The following is an 18,416-nucleotide window of genomic DNA, read 5'->3' as shown; positions in this document are numbered from 1 at the left end:
GAACTGTCAAACCTTTTCCATGTGGCTGCACCATTTTACTTTCCCCCCAGCAATGTGTGAGGAGTCTGATTTCTCCACATCCTTGCCAACACTTGTTATTATCTGTCGTTGTGATTCTAGCCGCCCCTGTGAGCATGAAGTGGGATCTCACTGTGGTTATCATGTCTTCTTAAACACAAACAAGCAAACGAAACAGAATTGAGAAAGAAGACTTTATAAGGCAGGTGTTGGCTAAATGAAAAGGCCCTAATTAGCCCCAGTAAGTGGATTTTACCTTCAAACTTTGACCCTTCCTGTGGCAAACAGTATTTTTGTTTCCCCAAACACCAGATTTGTTCCGTTGACTTTAATTCTCTTCCATAAACATTTATTGAGCACATTGCATGTACCAGACCCCGAGATACAAAGATGAATGAGGCAGGTCCCTGCCTTTGGATGCTTACAATCTAACAGGGAAAGGAGATAAGGTTATAGTGTTGGGGAGAACGTACTTAAGTGCCGTCTAAAGGTACAAAGGAAGGACAGTGGAGGGATAGTCCCCCGGGGTTGGTGGGTAGGTTTAACACGGCCCCTCACCCACAGAAACAAAGTAATCCCCCAGATTAACCAAAGAGATGAGGTATGGCTTGAGTGCTTCATACTTTAAAGTGTGAAAGGACCTTACTTTCCAAAAGGCAACTGGTGCTGAGGATTCACAGTTGACAGCCTTTTTGAGGAGGCTTGGGTAGGTGGGCAGATGGCCGAGGGGGGTGGCTGGCCGCAGCAGGTCTGGGCCCTCACAGCGCCCCCAGGGGGTCACTGTTGTCCAGCTGCTGGTCTTCGGCGTCCTGGAAAAGAGAGGTCTCTGAAACACTGGGCGCAGGCCCTTCTGCTTGTCGGATCTTTCTAGCCTGAGCATTCTTTCTGGCCCCTGGTCTGAGGCCTTGAAGGGGTTCAGAACACGCTATCCCCAAATATGGTACCTTGGCAGTTTAAATATCTTAAACTGAAGGAATTTTTGAAAAAACAGCAGAAGTAGGATGGTTACTCTGACCTTCCCCACCTCCCTCGCCCCTTTTCCTCTGAACAGGTCATAAAACCCTCCCTGCACCAGGAGGAAAGAAGACGCTGATCACCTAGAGACAGGAATTTGGGGCCAGGAAATCCATACAAACAACCTGGTTAAACTCTTTAGCTTCCTACTCCCCCAAGCCCAAGCCTTTGTCTTGTCAGTTCTTCACAAATGTGTCGTTTCTTTGTATAAAAGATAGAAAAGGTTCCTGCTCTGCTTACTTCAGGTCTTCATTCTCTCATGAAGGCTCCCAGGTACATGTAGACTGTCCATAAAGTTTATATGCTTTTTCCCTGTATCTGTTAGATTACTTTTCAGATCCAGCCAGGGACCCTAAGAGGGTGGAGGAAAACTTCTTCCTTCCCCATAGCCTAAAACAATTCTTCTTCAAGTGCCCTGTGAACACGTGTGTGTGGTAGGAGGGCAGGACGATATGATGGTTCTGGGGTGGTCACTGCTGCTTGAAGCTTATGGGCTCCGAACAGATCATTTCCATTCTTGCTGTTTTTCCTCATCAGTAAAGGGCCATAATAATATTTTCCTCACAGGGAAGTATGAGGATTAAATTAATACTGCATTAAGGAAGGTACACACGCCCCACAAAAGGTGGCTATTAATATGATTACCAAAAACTGCTTTCAGATTAAACATTCTTTGTCAACCCAGGTCGGCTCTTGAGCATTTGAGGGAGTCCAATCGGAAACCATACTCTGGAGGCAGCGCCCACGCCCTGTGCTGTCTGCAGCTCTGATTGGCACCGAAGTGTAGTTAATTTGCATAAGGGATGTGTTCCGGATGTCTGGATTGGCCACAAATATTGTATGGGCACCCCACCTTCAACATAAAAGATAGGAGAATGGAGGATGTCCCTTATGGGGATGGCACCCTCGGCTTAGGACTTCTGTTCCTGGAACATTTTTGCCACCTGGTCTGATTAGAAAGGTTCATCGGACTCCTGCATTTGGGACACACTCTCTCCTGCCTCCAGAGAATCTTTCCTGCGTGGTGCGGACGGAGCCCCCAGAAGAGGACAGGCAGCTGAGAAGGCGTGAAGAGCACAGAATGAGATGGATACCCCCTCCCCCCAGCCCCACCAGCTTTTTAAATGAGGTTGATTTCAACATAACAGTGCTTGCAGAAATAAACTACTAGTTAATAAGCGCACGGCTGAACTTACCCTTTCAATTTGGATGGGGAAACTTTTACATGGGTTTAATTAGAAAAACAAAATAGGATATGATCTGGTTATTTTTAAATCTATTGCAAAGATATTAGTTCTGCTACCATGGGCACTGAGAACACAAGACATTTATGTTTGGTTCACTGCAGAAGAACAAAAACGTCTGTTGCACTGTATGAGCTGAAAAATGGCTCAATAAAATGTTTCGGTAATGTTTCAGTGCCAACTTGCAAGAACGCGACAGCCATAATAAAGTCTTGAGGGGAGGGACAGCATATGTACATGCATAAAACAATCACAGTGGCTCTCTGGCTTTGGTTACTTTTTTTTTTTTTTTTTAAGATTTTCATTTAAGAGAGAAAGAGTGTGTGAGAGGGAGAGAAAGAGCGGGGTGCGGGGCAGAGGGAGAAGCGATGCGGGGCTCGATCCCAGGACTCCAGGATCATGACTCAAGCCGAAGGCAGATGACGCTTAACCGACTGAGCCACCCCATTACTTCTTTGCAAGGGTTCTAGACCAACAGCCCAGATTCAGGTGATTTCCTTGAATCTGAGTAATGCTATCAGCTCAGTCTGCTGAGGTACATACTAGCTGTCAATTTTTCTTATCTTCATATAAAAGGAAGAATTAAATTTTATTCTTAGCTTCTCAGTCCAGACCTGGTAATAGGCTACGGGCAGGGTGTACCTTCCACCTTCGGTGTGAAGCGGGGGTACCCTGCTGTGGGCTTCCCCTGGGTTGAAGTCAGTGGAGCTCCATCCAAGCTCAGGGATCACTAACTAGAAACAAATGGTTATTTCCTGGAATACCAGAGCAGAACATGTCCCTCTAGATATAAAAGACCTGATCAGAGTGAGACAGGGAAACCGAAGGACTCCGTAAAAATCTACTTTTGCTCCTTTTCCTGCTTCTACTCTCGCTAGGACCTGCATCCCCGCCACACCTTACACATACCTCGTAATGCAAATAGTGTATGTCTTCCTTGGAAGGGACAAGGAGTTCATGATTTCTCTAGAACAGATAACATCTAAGGAAGGACCAGGTGAGAATGAATGGACTAAGTTATCATATGTGCTCTCCAGGCCACCAGCAGCTGGACATCTCCAGGCCAAGGCCCCCTGGCTCTAAGGACTAACACCTGGGCCCTGGTCTTTATTCTGACCAGTTCTGGGATGCCTGAGGGGACATATACACCAGACCACTGTCCTCAATAAAAGCTCCAGACCCAGAACAAAGACAAGACTCATGTTCCTTTCTTCTTTCTGAGTGTCCCAGGCGCTCCATGTGTATCTGCCCTCTCTGTATCTTCAATAAACCCTGCTCTCACTTCCCGCTGGCTTGTGTTTGATTTCCATCTTGCTTGAAGCCACCGACCCTCTTGGCTGGTCCTATGGGACCCCCTCTGGGTCCTTGGACCCGGCCTGCTGCCATCAAAAGGAACAAAGTTCCAAAGGCAAGAAGCAGCTCTGACAATGGGCAGAAAAATTTTGGCAACCATGTAAAGAAAAGTTTATTAAAAAAAAATTTTTTTTTAAGTAGGCTCCATGCTCAACGTGGGCCTTGAACTCACGGCCCTGGGATCAAGAATTGCACGCTCTACCAACTGAGCCAGCCAGGGACCCCAACAATGTAAATATAAGTTTAAAGCATAACATAAGGAAAAAAAACACTTTTTAAGGTCTGAGTCTTACTTTGCACTGGCTACCTCATAATGTTTGCAGCAGAATGCAGCCCAAGATTTCTTTGTGTGACAAACCACTTCTCACCTGGTCACGAGGTGGGGGGTGAGCAGTCTCTGCTCCCCTATTACCTCTGATTGTTGGAGACGTCACCCCGAAGAACCCAGGGACACTGAACAGCCACATGGCTTCAGTCAGCTTTCGATACTGGCTTTTAGGCTTGTTGCCCCGAGACACATTCTGGAAATATGCTTTCCTTGGTGCAAAGCTTTCCAGGTGGATTTGCTGGAAACCTCATTCTCCCTCACCCCAACTGCATCCGTGCCTAGGTAAAGAGGCAGACTCACCACGAAGCGGTCGCAGCAAGGCTCTGGGGCAGCGGACGGGGTGCTCTCATACAAGGGGTTTGGTATATTCTCAGGCTGCTGCTTGCCAAGAGCCGCGACGTTGATATCCTCCTCCGACTGCTCGGGAAGACACGCACAGGCTGACGGTGTCCCCAGGGGCAGGAGAGGCTCATCCCAGCTGGCGGGTAAAGCAAGCCCCGCCCCCCTCCTCCTCTGGGGGCCTTTTCTTCTGATTTACATTAACCACGTGCACCCCTCTTAAGTGCTGGGCTCAGTGACTTCCTATGTCCGTCCAAGTGTGACGGCCACCCAAACCCGCACACAGGGTGTTTCCATCCCCTCCCCCTTCCCCAGGAAGCATCCTCACGCCCATGCCCGCAGGACCCCATCCCACCCAGGGTAACTGCCCTTCTGACTCCTATCACCCTGGAGTGGCTTTGCCTGTCCTTGAACTTAGTAAGAAAGGACTCCCACAGCGCGCACACTGTGGTAGAGATGCTGGAGCTTATGAATATGCATCTGCTCTGCGAGGAGGGAATGGTCTGGGGGAGGCAGCTGAAAAAGAGGCTGGGCTGCGCAGGGGCGGACAGCACAGAGGGGAGGGTGCTCAGCTGCTGTGCTGTGGCCACACCCGGCCCCCAGGGGGCCCCCCTGCTCAGCCGAGACCCGCTGACCTCCACGCGGCCACACCCGGCCCCCGGGGGGGCCCCCCTGCTCAGCCGAGACCCGCTGACCTCCCTGCGGGCTCACCAGTTTGAGGCTGGCTGCAGAGGGAGGCCTGACCGTGCGGGTCCCCGACCCTGTCCTCCACCCCCGCCAATCAGAGTGGGTCCCTGTCTCGGAATCTTCCAAGGTGAGGGGGCTTCTGGGCCCCTGGTGAACATGCCTCCCAGCCAAGCCCCCAGCTCCCCGGGGCTGAGCTCTGTGAAGCGGCCAGTCGGGCTGGGCTCCAGTCTCCCCTGTCACCATGTTCCCGTGTCTCTCTTACCTCAAAACGCTGGAAGCCAACTGTTCTTCGGTTTAGCCGAAAGTAAGAATATGCAGCCAAAGTGGCAGCTCCAAAGACCAGGACGGTGGCAAAGAATATCCCTGTTCCCATGCCGGTGTGCACTGAAGCCTGCCCGCAGAAAGGGGAGGGGTGATACTTAAACCTGGTGCCTTGCCCAGAGAGGAGAGCTTTCTGGAGCCCACTGCACTCTTGCTGGCCCGAGGCATCTGGGGCCGGTTGGGATAAAAATAAGGATAAGATAGCTAACATGTATTTAGCCCTTTCTACTGCCAGGGTCTGTCTAAGCCCCTTCCATGACATAATCCAGTTAAACCTCTAAGAGCCCCAAGAGATAGGGACAAGTATTACTGTTGCCATTTTTATATGGGGCGACCGAGGCCCAGAGAGGGTAAGTGCTTTGCCCAGTATCACACAGCCAGTGAGGAGTAGAGGTAGGTGGGCTCGGAAGCCAGCCTGGCTACGGAGCTGGTGCACTTAACCACTATGCTATGGAGCTTCCCAGAAAACAGCTGGGCTCACCGCCCCCCGCCCCGCCTTTTAGAAAGCAGGATACTAACACCACCAACCCACCCACCCTCATATAGCCCATACTGTGTGCCAAGGACTGTCCTAATTATTTTATATTTATCGACTCATAATCTTCCCAAGAACCCAGGGGGGTCAGCATTACGACCCCCCCCCCATTTTGCAGATGAGAAAAATGGGGTCAGAGACTTGTCCAAGGTTGCACAGCTAATAAAGTGGAGCGGACACACCAGAGCTCAGGATTTCCTACTCCCCTTCCAGTGGCTTCTCTGATGGCCCATTCACTCAACAAATATCAACAGTGAGAGGTGTTGTGTTGCTAATGCACCAGAGCAGGGGTGGGATGAACCAGGGCCTCAAGCTCTGAGGCCACCTGTGGGAGGCTCCTCCCATCTCCAGAGGAGAGGAGACAGAGCTTCTAGCTACAGTTTGCCTCTTGGGGAGTGGACATTGGACTCCCCCCCCCCCCGGCCCAGGAGCCCTGGATACTCACCAGTGGGACAGGGGGTGCTTTTAAAGGCCTGGAAATAACATGAATGATTCCATTGGAGGCAAAGATGTCCCACTGCAGAATGGCTCTTCCATCAACAAACCTGGTCTCCTGGGGAAATGAGAGGGGGGCTGGTGGAGATCTGTGGCCATCTGCCTCTTTGCCCCATGTGGGCAACCCCTCTATGAAAGGAAGTTGCTCAGTTTCTCCCAGGTCCTGCAGCCTGGGTGTCAGGCCTATTGTTACCGATGGGCAGCACAAGACACATTAGTTGCCCTTGGGCTACAAGGCAGGTTGAAGAACTGCAGGGAAACAAGGGGCCATTCTGTCCCACCAACTTGTCTACCAGATGAGAGTTCAGAGAGAAAATGATTTGTCCAAGATCACGTAGGTAGCAGATGGCCAACCCTAAGCCTCTGGACTTCGGGTCCACTGCTCTGAACATCACACTGAGCTGTTAGAAAATGGATTTTTAAGTGATCTTATCCCCTGCTAATCAAAGCATGATCTACTGTCTTGTGGTTGGGCATCACCTGAGAGTTCATTAGAAATGCGGAACCTGAGGTCCCCACACTCCACCTGCCGAATTATTTATGATCTGCATTTCAGCAAATCTCTAGCTGATTCAAATGCATGTTAAAATTTGAGAAACATTGGTCCAAACCACTAATTTTCAATAAAAGAAATCATTGATCAGGTAGATATTAAAAAATAATACTCACTTGGCACTTGCTACCGAGCACGCACTGTTCTCGCATGCCACAAGCATGGAGTCACTGAACCCTCACAAGTGCCTATGATTCTGAAACCGTGGCTGTCATCATCACTGCCACCACCAACACCGTCATCACCATCACTAACACGACTCTCACGATCGTGTCACCATGCCTGTCCTCACCAACAGCATCACCAACACCACCACCGTGAAACAGAGGCGGAGAGTCAGAAAGCTTTAAAAATGGTTTCACGTAGGGGCGCCTGGGTGGCTCAGTCGTTAGGCGTCTGCCTTCGGCTCAGGTCATGATCCCGGGGTCCTGGGATCGAGCCCCTCATCGGGCTCCCTGCTCCGCGGGAAGCCTGCTTCTCCCTCTCCCACTCCCCCTGCTTGTGCTCCCTCTCTCCCTGTCAAATAAATAAAATCTTTAAAAATAAAAAAAAAATGGTTTCATGTAGGGGCGCCTGGGTGGCTCAGTCGTTAAGCGTCTGCCTTCGGCTCAGGTCATGATCCCGGGGTCCTGGGATCGAGCCCCTCATCGGGCTCCCTGCTCCGCGGGAAGCCTGCCTCTCCCTCTCCCACTCCCCCTGCTTGTGCTCCCTCTCTCCCTGTCAAATAAATAAAATCTTTAAAAATAAAAAAAAAATGGTTTCATGTAAAGTTCCTCAGTCATCATTACCAGTTTCCAGGGCTGGTGGTCACCAGTGGTTTCCTCCCCAAGGGGTAGGGGCTGCCTAACGGCATGGTGTCCTACCGTGCGCAGCTAACACTGTCCCCGGACTGCAGGTTTAGTGTTTACTTTCACATTATAAAAGTTGCCATCTATTAAGCCCCTACTGCACGCTGTGAGCTTTGCATGTATTCTCTCCAGTTCTGCCAGTGAATCCAGAAGATTTTTCATACCGGTTGTTGCTGGTTCTGGCTGGAGGTGATGAGGAGCTGACTTCCCAGCTTAGTCTGCAGGACGGTACCGTTGACAAGGTCATTGTAAAAAAAGATGCTGACATTGGCGAGGTGGTGCTCAATGTCCCGCCCAGACAGCGTCTGAGAGGAAAGGAGAAACATAAGAATGGTCTGTAGAAGCCAGGCAATTTTACTTTTAATAATAAGGATGACAAAGAAAAAAAATCACTTCTCATGGCCTTGGTTTTCTGCCTCCACGTGGAGAGGAGGAATGTCAAGCTTCCCTCAGGCTTCTGCTTGTCTGGGCTCTGCCAGAGGTGCACCTCTAGCTAGCCTGTGGCACTGAGATCGTCCTCAGGAAGGCTGGGCCTCGAGTGGGGAGCCGTGGGCAGAGGTCCCGCTCCTCTCAGCCCTCGGGTGGGACAGGGCTGGGGGCTGCCAGGGCCCGTGGTCAGCCACCTGTGTGGAACTGCCATCCCCTCCGCGTGCCCGGATGTGAAGAAGGCTCGTGTGGTGGACTGCCTGCGTCCGGGGCTCTGCTTCTGCACCCCTCCTGCATTCATGCCCTTTGCCACATAACTCTGAGTGCTTCCCACTCTGGCTTTGGGCTCAGCCGCATGACCTGTTGGACCAGTGGCCTCTTAGCCAGTGTGACCAAATGGGGCTTGTTCCTAATTACCACTTGCTGCCAGCACCAGAAGAACACGCCTGGGCTGGTCCTCTGGAGGGCGGGAGGCCTCCGTCGGCGGACGGCCAGGCCATCACAGACCCGCGAGCAGGCCTGGCCAGGACCACCGCGGTGTGAGCTGAGCACCTGTGTAGCCACTGAGTTTTGGGGTGACTTGTGGTGACAGACAACAGATCCTGGCGAAGCACTGGTCTGAAGCACAGACGGCAGGCCCCCGCCTCACCTCGTTCTCCCCCAGCCCGCTGTTGTGTGGCACAAAGAGGGTACTGTGGATCGACAGGTCCGTCAGGTGGGTCAGAAATGCCCGGCCTCTGGCTGAGCTGTTGGAATAGGCCAACACTTCCTGGGGAGAGGAAAGAGTGATCAGCTCTGGTGTGCAACGGTTGGGGTGGCGGTGGGTGGGTGGGGGGGGGACGAGAGGGGATGGTCAGGGAGGGCGGTCGCGGGGCACCACCCATCCGGGAATGTTCCTGACGTTGGCCCCACCTCCGGCTGCTGTTTCTTCTGGCCGCCTCTTGGCAGAATTTTAGGAGCACTTTTTCTTTCCTCTACGAACCCGACCACATCACAGCCACATCACAGAATCAAGACCATTCTTAACATGGCCACCCAGGCAGTCCTTTGAAATCTAAGTCAAATTTTGAGTCTCCTCTTGTTGAAACCTCGCAGTGGCCTGCACTTCACTCACAGGAAAACCAAAGGCCTTATGAGGAATGGCCCATGAGGCCCAAACCACCTGGACCCTGTTGCCCCGCTGCCCCTGGGCGCAGCTGGCCCCTCCGTCCCTCACTCGGCTCCAGCCACACTGGCTTCTTTGCCATTCTTCAAACTTGTGTGGCCACTCTTGCCTTTCATCCTTCTGCCTGGACTGTTCTTGCCCCACATCTGCATGGCTAACTCCCTCGCCTCAGGTGTCCTCTTCTTTTTTTTTTTTTTTTTTTTTAAAGATTTTATTTATTTATTCATAAGAGACAGAGAGAGAGAGAGGCAGAGGGAGAAGCAGGCTCCCCGCCGAGCAGGGAGCCCGATGTGGGACTTGATCCCAGGACCCTGGGATCGTGACCTGAGCCGAAGGCAGACGCCCAACCATCTGAGCCACCCAGGCGCCCTCAGGTGTCCTCTTCTTACCAAGGCCGTCCCTTATCACCCTGCAATGGGAACCCTGTGGTGGTACCCTTCCCCCACTCTACTCCACCCTTCCCCTCCTTTCCCCCCACAGTATATATAATCACCTCCTAGCATTCACTACTATGTACTTATTTATCCTGTTTATTAGTTTGTATGTCTATTTTGCTCACTGATATATCTCAAGCACGTAGTAGGTGCTCAATAAATACTTGCTGAAACAGTTTAAGAAACGTCACTACCCAGTTCGACTTTGTCGCTGTGTCGACAGGTCCACTGAGACCCAGAGAAGTTAATTAATCTGCTGAGGGGCACACAGCCAGTGGGTCTTGTTCCGACAGTTTTTTTCTGAATGCTGTCACAAGCCAAGCTCCCGCACAGCAGAAACACCGGTTTGAGTGATTGTCTTTAGTGTGTTTATGGTAACCCTGAATTTTAGAACAGTTAGAGGGATACTTTGGTCTGTGGATAAAGTCTCACCATTTTGGAGCCCTTGGTTTAACTTCTGCCCTGATCCTGTAAGCCCTGAACTTATGCCTAGTTCCCTCTCCGTGGCTGTGCCCTTGACCTTGGTAAGCCTCAGTTTATCTACAAAGTGGGGATAATAGCAGAAGTGACCTCATAAGTTTGCATGAGAATTTATTCCTAGTAACAAGTGTTTATTGAGTGCCTACTATATGCCAGCCACAAGGCAGAGAAAATCCTTTCTCTTAGGGAGCTTACATTCTGTGGGCTGAGTTATAAGTGCTCTGAAGGGGTTCATGCACGCACAGTGCAAAGTAAATGCTCAAGAAATGTTATTCTTGATCTAGTTGTTATTATTAGCTCAGTTCTTTGATCTGTCAGCACCAGATCCTTCTCCAACTGGAGCTTTCTCTTCACGAGGCATAACTTGTAGAGTATTGAATTGACTGTTAAGGGCGGTGCTGAGTGAAGGTTGACCACGTTGATAACTGTCCGGTCGCCAGGCCGGCCCAGCTAACTGTGCCCTGCCCGGTCTGCGAAGACCAAAGAGCGTCTCGTTCCTGCAGATCAGACCCTCGAGCTGCTCTAGATGCAAAAAGAGAGGCTCCTACTAGCTAGCCCCAGTGTGGCCATTTCCGCGTGTGGCCACAGGCCTAAGTGCTTTCGTTATCACAATCATGCTAGGAGGCTGGGGCTGTCATCCTCTCTATTTTACTGGGGAAACTGAGGCCCAGAGAGGGAAGTAACTTGTCGAAGGTGGTTCCACAAGTGGCAAACCCAAGCTTCAAATTCAGGCAGTGTGGTCCCCTGCCCATGCCCTTAACCGTGACTGTGCGCAGGGGGCTTCTTTCAAGGACCCGCCTCTGGAATCACAGCCTTGAGGCAAGCGCTCCTTCCCTGAGGCAGAACCAAGCAGACAGGGTACAGGGTACGTACCATGAGGAAGTTCGTCAGCGAGGGGAAGGACGTCAGGACCTGCAACAGATTCCCGCTGCACGAGAAGCCGTCTCCCACGTAGCCCACCTTGCAGGTGCAGTTCACATCTGGAAGGCAGGGGCACACAGGGTCCCACTCTGGTGAGGGAGGGGCCCAGGCTGCTCCAGCTCTCCCTTGGAGGTTGGCTGGCCAGGCTGAGGATGCTCAGCAGCTGCGTGGCCTGGAATCTGAAGCGTAGCTGGGGTAGTTACCTTTCATCCGATAGCAGAAGACATCCCACATTTCACTCTTGTTGTTTCTTTGTCCATAGTCAATTATTCCAACAACACCAGAGCCACAGTTCTGGGAGGCATAGGCTGTGGGGTAGGCTACCCGCCCACTCTCCAGCCAGCCTGCTGAACAGAGGTGGTACTTGGCCTGTAGGGACACAGACAGGGCCGTGGATCGACTCCAATTTCATATTTGGTGTGGGTTCCTTTAGTTCATGTCTGATTCTCCCATCAGACTGTAAACTCCATGGAGTCAGGGTTATGGCTCATTTTGCCAACTGTACCCCTGTGCCTGGAACACAGTAGCTGTTCATTAAATTTTTCTGGATTGATTCATTGAACAGATGAGAGTGGTACCCTTTTTATCTTTTGGTGCCCAAGTCCTTCACTCTCATTTCTGTGTGTTCTCGAATTAAATTTACTCTTAGCCATTTACTCCTGGGTGCAAATTCTTCTGCCTATGCGTTGATAGAATTCGAATTGATCTTCACCACCATGATCATCACCATCATCACCATCACCATCATCACCATCATTATCACCATGATCATCACCATCATCACCATCACCATCATCACCATCATTATCACCATCATCACCATCATCATCACTATCATCACCATTACTGTCCTCACCATCACCATCATCACTATCATCATCACCATCACCATCATTATCACCATGATCATCACTGTCATCACCATCACCATCATCATCACTATCACCATCACCATGATCATCAGCATGATCATCACCATCATCACCATCATCACCATCATCACCATCATTATCACCATGATCACTACCATCATCACTATCACCATCATCATCACTATAATCACCATCATCACCATCATCATCATGATTATCACCATGATCATCACCATCATCATCATCATCACCATGATCATCACCATGATCATCACCATCATCACCATCACCATGATCACCACCATGATCATCACCATGATCATCCTCATCACCATCATCATCATCACCATGATCATCACCATGATCATCACCATCATCACCATCACCATGATCACCACCATGATCATCACCATCATCATCCTCATCACCATCATCACCATCACCATGATCACCACCATGATCATCACCATCATCATCCTCATCACCATCATCACCATCACCATGATCATCACCATGATCATCACCATCATCACCATCACCATGATCACCACCATGATCATCACCATCATCATCCTCATCACCATCATCACCATCACTGTCACCACCATCATCGCCATCATTATCATCACTGTAATACTTATTGAGGCCTTACTCTGGGCCAGATTCTATTGTAAAGGGCTTTCCCTGTGTCAGCACTTTTAACCCTCACACCAACCCTATAAGATAGAAACTTAAAAAAAAAGTCCCTATCATATAATTGGCAAAGCTGAGGCAAACAGGAGTTAGTAACTTGCTCAAAGTCAGACAGCCAGCAAGTAGTTAAGCTGAGATTCAAGCCCGAGCAGTCCATTCCAGAGCTCTTAATGTTAGAAACTGAATGTACCCGTCACTGTGCCCTATTACCTTTAGTCCTATACAAACATGCCAAGTAGGACAGAGGTTTCCATGGCGTGATCAAGGCTACAAAATCGGCAAGCAGGAGAAGCAAAAATTCAGACCCTCCAATATGCTGGGGCCTGGCATCAGAGGTTTTGTTCCTTGATAAAGAAATGCCAGGTCTGAAGGAAGGCAGAGACTGGATGGTGAGGGAGGCTGGAGGAGCAGCCCTAGAATCATCCTGTATAGGCAGTCACCTCCTCTGCACCTGCTGAGCAATTGCTAGCTGGTAACTCCAAGGTGCTGGCCTTTCCAAATAAGCAGGGCTTCTGGTTTCTGGGGCCAAGAGAGTAGCCTTCGCTAGAGCTCCATCTCCGACCTGGTTGCAGCCAAGAGCTGGGGCAATCCCCATTCATGACCTTCACAGCCCCTCCAGACATTTCAGAGAAACTGGGCTGTTTTGTGGGTTCAGGGAGATCCTAAGCCTATGGTGATGGAACTCCTTCTGATTTTCAGCTGTGAGGCATGCACTCCCAGTCTGTGCTTCTGCCTTGGCTGTTGAATGTCATGGAGTAAGGGCTACCTTTGAATACTGGATCTGCCACCTCTTGTCTGGGTGACACTGGGCACATTACTTAACCTTTCAGAGCCTCAGTTGCCCCGTCTGTAAAATGGGAATAGTGATGCCTACTTCCAGGGACGTTGTAAGGAAGGACAGGGTTGTCAACAAAGCACCGGCCGGCACGGTGCCTGACACACAGGACATGTCTGATGGATGCTGGACGAATTGCTATCATTGCTCCAGGAGCACCCTCCTTCCCCTCCAAGAAGGCAACAGCCCAGGTCTCCCTCGTGTTAAGAAGAGGCTGCTCCTCGTCCCCTGCAGACCCTGCCTGCGTGGTGCTGACTAATTGCGGACCACCTTCTGGGCGTAGGAGAGCTGGTTGTAGGTTGCCATGCTTGCTGCCTCGTTGGTGCAGGCCTCTCTGGCTTTGTCAAAGGTTAGCTTGTACTGGCCCAGTGGGGAGCGGAGATGGAACACTCCGACGGTGGTATCTAGAAGGGAAAAGAGAGCAATCGTCCAGGTCAGCCCGGCTGGTTGGCAGGGCTCCTGGCAAAGGACTGGCAAAGCAGAAGACGAGCTATATTCCAGGGTGCGAACCATTTCCCTTCAAGGTATGTTGAAGCACATCATTTAAAATATTTACTTCTTTTCTCATTATAAGAACAGCACATTTCATTGTAGAAATTTGGGCAACCCATCCAAGTAAGAAAAGAAATAAACAAAAATCACCTATAATCGTACTCCCTGGAAATAATCATTACTCCAGGGCTAACATTTTGGCGTACTTCCCCTAAAGAATTTTTACTTTCTTTTTTGGTAACTTTTTATTATGATATAATTTCATACTCTTCTAGTCTTTTTACCTCTTCCTTTAAATGTCACATACATTACAAATGTGGCAACATCTTGCATATAGAGTTTTTAGAAATCTTCTTTTAAACTTAACATTGAATCATGATTATTCCCCCATATTATAAATTTTCTCCAGCAACAGGATTTCCCCCTCACTACTTATAATTGAATAGTTTTTGTGAACTTTACAGCCATGAAAAAATACTTTAAAGGGAGTTTTCGCCAAAGACTGTATGTTTTCTGATCGCCACTATGCCCTTAAAAAAGTTTTCTAGCCATTTCTCCCCTAAGATACTGAAAGATTTATCATTTTTTCCTGGCTGAAATCTTTTTTAGCTAGATAACTGAAAGCAGAGACCAGAGACAGTTCAAGAACTGAGTTACATTTTTACATTGTCAAGTTCATTACCAAATGCCACTAAAAGGTCACTTTCTACACCAAAAAAGAGCTAAGCTCAAGATCTTTGACCATAGTCCAGTAGAATATTCCACAGGTTGTAGGATCCTGTCAGCCCTATCTAAAATGCAAACACTTACCAGCATAACAGTTTGGGGAAGGATGGATAGATGTTTTTCTTTGTCTTCTTGCTAAGGCAACATGATTCTTAATCGTGCATTTGAGTGGATGTGTAACAGTACATTTGATCATCCTTGACTGTTAGATATGTGTTATTTATAATCTTTTATGACACAAAGTAATGCTGGGATGGTATGTTTATCTTTACTCCCTTCTTAGATTGTGTGTCTATTGGATGGGTTCCTTGAAATGGAGCTACCAAGTCTCGGCGTGAATTATTTTATGGCTCTCAGCACACATGGTTAAACTGGTTGCCATAAAGGCTGCACCAGTTTGCCTTCCTCTGAACTGTAAGAGTAGGCATGTCCTCCTGAGTGTGGGTTGGCTCTGTATCCATGCCCACAGGGAAAGCTGGGGTCTTATCCCAATGCCATACTGTCTTGCTAAGGGTAACCACTCAGCTTCAACAGAAGGTGGGTTCAGTTATGATGCTCAGTCACTTAGTAAAACTCCCAACACTTTCTTAGCATTCATGAGACAGCAGAAGAGAAAAGCCCCCCGGAAAAGAAGAGCCGAATAGATTTCCCCTTGTGAGTCAGCTGTGGGAACAGGCAGGACTGGCTGATGGACCGTGCCCTAATGAAAAAAGCCAAGCACTTTCTTGACTTCACACTCTTTGAGGTAAATGACTCACAGATCAACGTCCCTGGTCCCAGCTGCTCATTTCAGCCCCCATCCTAAATAGCAACTGCCTATAGAATCCCTCTGCTTGGTAGCCTCACCTTGAACATAGAATGTCCCCAACCAAGCTTTCAAATGTTGCGCCATATTCCCTCCCATCTGCTTTAACCCAACCACCACGGGGTTTGCTCTCTTGAGATAGAAAGAGAGCACCACCCTCTCTGCCCATAGGGGTGCCCTGGGCTCACCCTTCTTCCTAGTTGAGACCCTGTTACCTTGAGGTCTTTGGCTTGACATCTTTTGAGTCTCCACCATAGTCCCAGGCCTCTATTAGGTTTCTCTAATGATTCCCTCTCTCATCTTACCCAGAGATCTTTCCCATCTCCGACTATTCTTCAAAATATTTTTTACAGTGGTAAATATACATAACATACAATTTACTTTTTTGACCATCTTAAGGGTACAATTCAGTGGTGTTAAGTAGATTTACAAGTTATGCAACCATCACCACTATCCATTTCTAGAATGTTTCCATCATTCCAAACAGAAATGTGGTCACCGGGGCGCCTGGGTGGCTCAGTCGTTAAGCGTCTGCCTTCGGCTCAGGTCATGATCCCAGGGTCCTGGGATCGAGCCCCACATCGGGCTCTCTGCTTGGCCGGCAGCCTGCTTCTCCCTCTCCCACTCCCCCTGCTTATGTTCCCTCTCTAGCTGTCTCTCTCTGTCTCTGTCAAATAAATAAAATAAAATATTAAAAAAAAAAAAAAGAAATGTGGTCACCATCAAATCGTGACTCTCCATCCCCCTTCCCACAGCCCCTAGTAATCTCTATTCTACTTTCTGTCTCTATGAGTTTGCCTGTTATAGATCCCTTGCATATGTCCACAATATTTGTCCTGTGGTGTCTGGTTTATTTCACATGGCATAATGTTTTCAAGTTTCACTCATGTTACAGCACATGCCAGAGTTTCCTTCCTTTTCCAGGACCAGATAATATCCCACCACAGGGATAGGCTACAGTGTATTTATCCATTCATTTGTTGATGGACACTAGGGTTGTTTCCATCTTTCGGTGGAACATGGGTGTACACGTATCTGTTCGAGTCCCTGCTTTCAGTTTTTTTCTATTCTTGCTCTCTCTCATTTCAGTTGAACCATCAGCACGAGATAAACTGCTGTCTTCTGTTTTGTGACTTGCTTTTCCTTGTCTTCTCAGTTTAAAAAATTTCTTCAGCTACACTGGGAATCCCCTTGCAAGGAGACAATGTCATATATCCTGTGTATTTTCCTTGCTTATGCTTCTTCTATCTCATCCCCAAAAGGGATTTGAGGTGTCTTAGGATTTTGTTCATGTTATGGACTGCATGTTTGTGTCCCCCCAGATTCATAGGTTGAAATGTTAACTCCGAATGTGTTGGTATTAGGAGGTGGGTCCATTGGGAGGTAATTAGGTCATGAGGGGAAAGCCCTCTTGCATGGGGTTAGTGTGTGTGTGTGTATGTGTGTGTGTGTGTGTGTGTGTATTTTTAAAGTAATCTCTACACCCAACATGGGGCTCAAACTCACAACCCCAAGATCAAGAGTCGCATGCTCTACTGACCGAGCCAGCCACACGTCCCAGATTAGTGCCCTTATAAAAGGGACCCCAGAGAGCTTCCTAGCCCCTTCTGCATGTGAGGACACAAGAAGACAGCAGTCTGAACCTGGAAGAGGGCCCTCCCTAGAAGCAGACCATGCTGGCACCCTGATCTTGGGACTTCCAGACTCCAGAATGGCGAGAAACACATTTCTGTTTTTAAGCCACCCAGTCGATGGTAGCAATCCAAGACAGTACGTAACAGGTGTTAACTCAATAGTTATTATTGAGATATGTAAAAACTGCCTCACTAGAATTACCATGTCTCTAAAACAACCCCATACCAGTCAGAGACATGCAATAAACCCTGATCGGCCATAGCACGTAATGCCCCAAGTCACTCTCTGAACCCCTGCAGTCCCTCCCTGCCCTGGCTCAGAATGACGTCCCTGGGTCCTTCGTGGATTTCCTCCATGAGGTTTCAAGATGCCCTATCACCTGCACCTCTGCACGTCCCATTTGGCTTTCTACTTTGTTGTGTGTTGTGATTCCTAGTTTTATGACCCCTGTGGGTTCATTACAAGCCATTCAGATCAGCCTTGGAGGAGAATGCCCTACCTGCCGATCAAGTTGTATTATCAAAACAACTGCTGAGAAGTTGCATCTACACATGGCAGGTGCTTCCTCTTTCTTATTTAAGCCCTAAACTATGCTCCTTAGATTCAGTTCCAATCGATGGTTGCTAAGCAACTTGGGGAAAGCATGTATCAGGAAAATTCACGACGGATGACCTTTGTGCTCCCTCCTGGTTCTAAGACTCCGGGTCCAGATGCGAGTGATTCCAGTCCTCTGCCACCGAAGCCCGCTCCCCCCTGGGCACTGGGTCCTGGGCAACGCGCGGGCTATTTGGCCCGGTTTTTAATTCTGTTCCCGTTCGCTCTCGCACGAGTCCCTTCCCCAAGCCTGAAGGCAGCCCCCAGCCACACTGACCTTGGAAGTGGAGGTCGGCGCAGTTGGCATCGGCGTGGCACTGCCCGTTGTCCTGCAAACAGCGGTCGATGGGCCGCTGCTCCGGCTCACAGTCCATCCCGTCTCCCACGTAATGACTTTTACATTCACACTTGTGCTTGCCCTGTGGGGAGAGCCGAAAAGATGAGAAGCCCCTTTTCTAGGACCCCAGGACCCCTATGTGCTCTGCGGGCCCCCATCCAGTACGGGAGATGCTCAGAAGCACCAGGAAAATGCCTCGCCTGTAAATAGTGGCAATTAAGTCACGGCCACGTCTCATGTTTGTACAGGCTCATGACGAAATGTCA

General features: G+C 49.3%; 1 protein-coding gene across 2 annotated transcripts in view; it reads right to left on the bottom strand.

The window, feature by feature from the left end:
• Positions 1-345: 345 nt before the first annotated feature.
• The window catches only part of STAB2 (stabilin 2), a 146,084-nt gene continuing 128,013 nt past the window's right edge, over positions 346-18,416 (bottom strand). For both annotated transcript variants that reach the window (XM_081822304.1, XM_081822305.1), the window contains 10 exons: positions 18,091-18,232; positions 13,832-13,965; positions 11,365-11,530; positions 11,114-11,220; positions 8,811-8,930; positions 7,900-8,040; positions 6,285-6,392; positions 5,246-5,374; positions 4,258-4,374; positions 346-827 (listed from right to left, as the gene is read on the bottom strand). In XM_081822304.1, the coding sequence (XP_081678430.1) occupies positions 777-827; positions 4,258-4,374; positions 5,246-5,374; positions 6,285-6,392; positions 7,900-8,040; positions 8,811-8,930; positions 11,114-11,220; positions 11,365-11,530; positions 13,832-13,965; positions 18,091-18,232 (1,215 nt within the window). In that variant the 3' untranslated portion in view covers positions 346-776. The remainder of the gene's footprint in view (positions 828-4,257; positions 4,375-5,245; positions 5,375-6,284; positions 6,393-7,899; positions 8,041-8,810; positions 8,931-11,113; positions 11,221-11,364; positions 11,531-13,831; positions 13,966-18,090; positions 18,233-18,416) is intronic.

Source organism: Leptonychotes weddellii, chromosome 5, assembly GCF_054177405.1.
Source record: "Leptonychotes weddellii isolate Sample4059 chromosome 5, ASM5417740v2, whole genome shotgun sequence".
Taxonomy (NCBI): domain Eukaryota; kingdom Metazoa; phylum Chordata; class Mammalia; order Carnivora; family Phocidae; genus Leptonychotes; species Leptonychotes weddellii.
This window is presented reverse-complemented; position numbering and strand designations above follow the sequence as displayed.